This window comes from Nematolebias whitei, chromosome 13 (assembly GCF_014905685.2).
Source record: "Nematolebias whitei isolate Nwh7 chromosome 13, NemWhi1, whole genome shotgun sequence".
NCBI lineage: Eukaryota > Metazoa > Chordata > Actinopteri > Cyprinodontiformes > Rivulidae > Nematolebias > Nematolebias whitei.
This window is the reverse complement of record NC_056510.1, coordinates 14,540,043-14,543,832: the sequence shown is the minus strand read 5'-3', so window position 1 is coordinate 14,543,832 and position 3,790 is coordinate 14,540,043. Positions and strand designations below refer to the sequence as shown.

The 3,790-nt window shown below is 41.5% G+C and overlaps 1 protein-coding gene across 1 annotated transcript; it reads right to left on the bottom strand.

Moving 5' to 3' along the window:
* Positions 1 to 3,302: 3,302 nt before the first annotated feature.
* LOC119418831 (olfactory receptor 51I2-like) lies at positions 3,303 to 3,782 on the bottom strand (the record flags this gene model as incomplete). The annotated part of the gene is made up of 1 exon (XM_037686124.1): positions 3,303 to 3,782. A coding segment is annotated over one exon (480 nt), but the record flags the coding sequence as incomplete, so codon positions are not given.
* Positions 3,783 to 3,790: the final 8 nt, after the last annotated feature.

Here is a 3,790-nt window from a genome sequence, read left to right as displayed (position 1 = left end):
TGTAATCTATGCATCAATGGACTGTATGGGGCAGCAGGTTTTTATCCACAATTATTGTCACAACAACTGTCACATTTATGAGCCAAATTACACAGTAACACAGTAAAGTAAGAGCAAAGAGAGTCACCCGATAACTTGCTGTCCCACTTAACCCTGACAAAGTAAACATGGTGATTACAGACATATTATACATCATACAATGTTAGTTTACCATTTTTTTTCCACAGACATGCACACAGCCTCACTTTTGAGTGGACGGGTGTACCTTGTTCTGTCTTTCCTTTCTCCTGTGTCGGGAGTTTAATATTCTTTGAGGCAGTGGTATGTTAGGGTGTTTCTTTCACAAGGGATTTCTACAGCCTATCAGTAATTTGAGTTTATTTCATTAACTTGACTACTGACTTTTGGAACACTGCATAACTAAAGTGATGCGTGATTGCTAATCAAATGCACCTGGGAACATGCACAAACCAGTGTTGTGTACTACAACCAAACATACCGGTATTTTTCAAACGTCAAAATACTAAAATCTGTGAATCATCACATTTTATATGTGGAGGAATATGTGCACCTGAATGATAGATAAGCTATACTGGCTGGGTCAATTGCCCCTGGTAGGGTCTCACAATGGTCCTAGGTGACAGGCCAGACAAAAATAATACAGAATTTATGTATAGACAGAAGGCATCAAGGAGCTTGATGTTCCTCGCCTGGACTTGGGTTACCAGGGTCCCGGAGCCAGGCCTAGAGGAGGGGCTTGATGGCAAGCGCCTGGTGACCACACCTCTACCCATGGAGCCCAGTTGAGCTCAGTCTAAATGAGTTATATGGGTCTGCCTTCCTGTGGATCCACCATCTGCAAGGAGAGCATACAAGTTGTGTGCATAGTGCCATGGACAGCAGCCAAGCACCTTGGCACTCTGACCCAGACTTACCAAAGCTGGCCCTTAGGACATGGAATGTCACCTATCTGGTGAGGAAGAGGCCTGAGCTCTTGCGTGAAGTTGAGAGTTACCAACGACGTGTAGTTGGGCTCACCTCGATGCACTATGTGGTCTCTCGAACCAGTTTCCTTGAGATGGACTGGGCCTTATTTTACTCTGGAGTTGCCCATGGTGAGATGCACCAGGCTGGTGTAGGCTTACTTCTAGTCCCCCATCTTGGTGCCTCTGAATTGGAGTTTTGCCTGGTAGATGAGAAGGTAGATTCCCTGCATCTTCAGGTGCAGGGACTGGCTCTTCCTGTCATTAAGGGGTGGTCCTAGCCTGTTTGGTACCCTGGGTGAACAACCCCTCCAGCAAATGGGTCTTCATCCTCAGTAGCAGAAATTTTCTATCCTAATTCATTACTGGTAATTACAGCAGGCTAACATAACTTTCCCAAGTAATGTAAAGTGATTTAGGAACTGTCATACTGACATAGCAAACAGCTAATAACTAAGACAACAACAAACAGGCAATTATATGTTCAATTTGTGAAATATTCAGAATAGGAGATAAATCAACATCTTTCCCAGTTAATGGTTATTTAACACAGTCCAAACTACATCACAAGATATTTGCCTTTAGTAATTATAGTAGCCTAATATTACTTTCCCATGTAGTAATTTAGGTTTGGAAGAAGTTCAATTTTCAAAACTGACTTTTTTCTGCTGAAAACCACATATGTTGTCCTAAGCATCTAAACTTAAACAACAGTTAGCGTCTTATGTTATTAGTAAGCTTATCTTGTAACAAGCTATAGCCTACATAACATAACACATTTCATGCTCCAAAAGATGATACAGCTGCATACCTTTATCTTTTGCTCATTTCTCCTCTTATTATTTTCTCTTTTTCCTATACCTGGCAGGCTTTGACCTTTTCTTGTTCATCTTCCATGTGTGTAATTGGCACTCTCCCCACATGAGTCAGAACGACTTAGGCCTAAATTAATTCACCTTCCTTGGTGTGTGATTTGTTTTTGTAAAAAAAAATTCAGGGATTTCACACAAATAAGTTGTGAACTATTGGCTTTATTCACAATATTATGAATGAAATGTGCTTTGTTTGGGAGCAATCAATGCTGTGATTTCCTTAACTAACTGTATTAGGTGTACTATTGGACACATACCTGACCCAGCGAGGGAGATGAATCCCCCTCTCCTTTTTTCACAACCTGTGTGTCAGACCTCAGCAGAAGCTACACGCCCTGCACCTGGCTGAGGGTGCCCACTTATAAGTGGGCGATAAGAAACCAAAATGTAGACTGGACAGGCTATATGAAATAATGTATTTCATTGTTTTTAAGGGAAGAGCGGGGGCAGGCGCTTGTGCCACCTTTGATGATATGCTGCCCTGGGCAACTGCCTATATCTCCCATATCAGAAACTTCCACAGCTGTCATTTGTGCTTATGCACTGAATGGCAGTTCAGAGCATCCAGCCTTCTTGGAGTCTTTAGCGGGAGTGCTGGAAGGTGCTCCAGCTGGGATCTCCTTTTTTCTGATGGGGGACTTTAGTGACCACACGGGTAGTGACAGTGTGTGTGGGAGAACCATGATCTGGAAGAATGGCCTCTTTGTTCTCTTATCTAAACCCAAGCAATGTTCTGATGCTGAACTTCTTTGCTAGTCATGGTTTGTCCTTTACAAACACCATGTTCGAACATGAATGCACATGGCACCAGTACACCATGGACCACAGATCGATGATTTACTTTATAATCTGATCTGCAGCATATGTTTTGGATGCTTGGTTGAAGAGAGGAGCTGAGCTGTCAACTGACCAGTTGTACTGATTTTTACTTCTTATTCCATTTTATGCATTAATGAATGTATTCATTCATATATTCAATTCCAGCTCTGTCCCACCCGAAATTAGATGGTTGGAATGTATAGCAGAGGGACGCTGGACCGTAACAAGAAACAGATCATCAGACAGTAGCGAGCTGAAGGGTTCTCAGACAGCAAAGCATCAGCAATAGCAAAACAATGCCTTTTTTGTCATCACATAACACTTGCACTGCATCAGCTGGAAGTGGTTCACAAAACTCAGTTCATTGTTTGGTATTATAGCTTTTATTTCAAAAGGAACAAAAATTATTACTCTGGGTGATGAACCCCAACACTTTGGTGGAGAGAACAGGTTTTCATTTAATTTCATTCATTCATTTCTCCATTCTAATTCTTCACCCACTTTTTTGTCTCCCTGGCATATGATTGTCTTTCAGTGTGTTGTCTGCCATTAGGTGTGTTGTTATTAGGACTGACATGGGCTTGATGAGTTGCCAGAAAACTAAACTTATTTTATGCCTCACATTATCTTATTTCATAATCAACCCTGAAATGTGTCTTCTAATATCTGGCAACTTAAGCCCATAGACAAGAGGATTCAGAACCGGAGGAATGACAACAAACTCCAAAGATAAAATCACAGATACAAACGGATTTATAGCTTCCACGTTGAATCGACTCAGGGCAACATCACAGAAAAATACAATGGAATAAATGGTGAATGAAACTAAGTGTGGCAAACAGCTCTGTAACACTTTACCTTTGAACTCTGCTGATTTTTTCCAGCAGACCAGCACAATTTGTAAATAGGTGAACAGAACATAAAAGAGTGGAAGGAAAATGGTGGTTATCGTCAAAAACATGCCTAAAATATTGTTGGTTGTGGTGCTAACACAGGATAATTTCACCACATTCCAGTTGGCACAGAAGACTTTTTGTATCTCAGTCCCACATAAAGGAAGTTGAGCAGACAAAAACATGACTGCAGTGAGAATCAAGGCCGGATAAACCCAAGCCA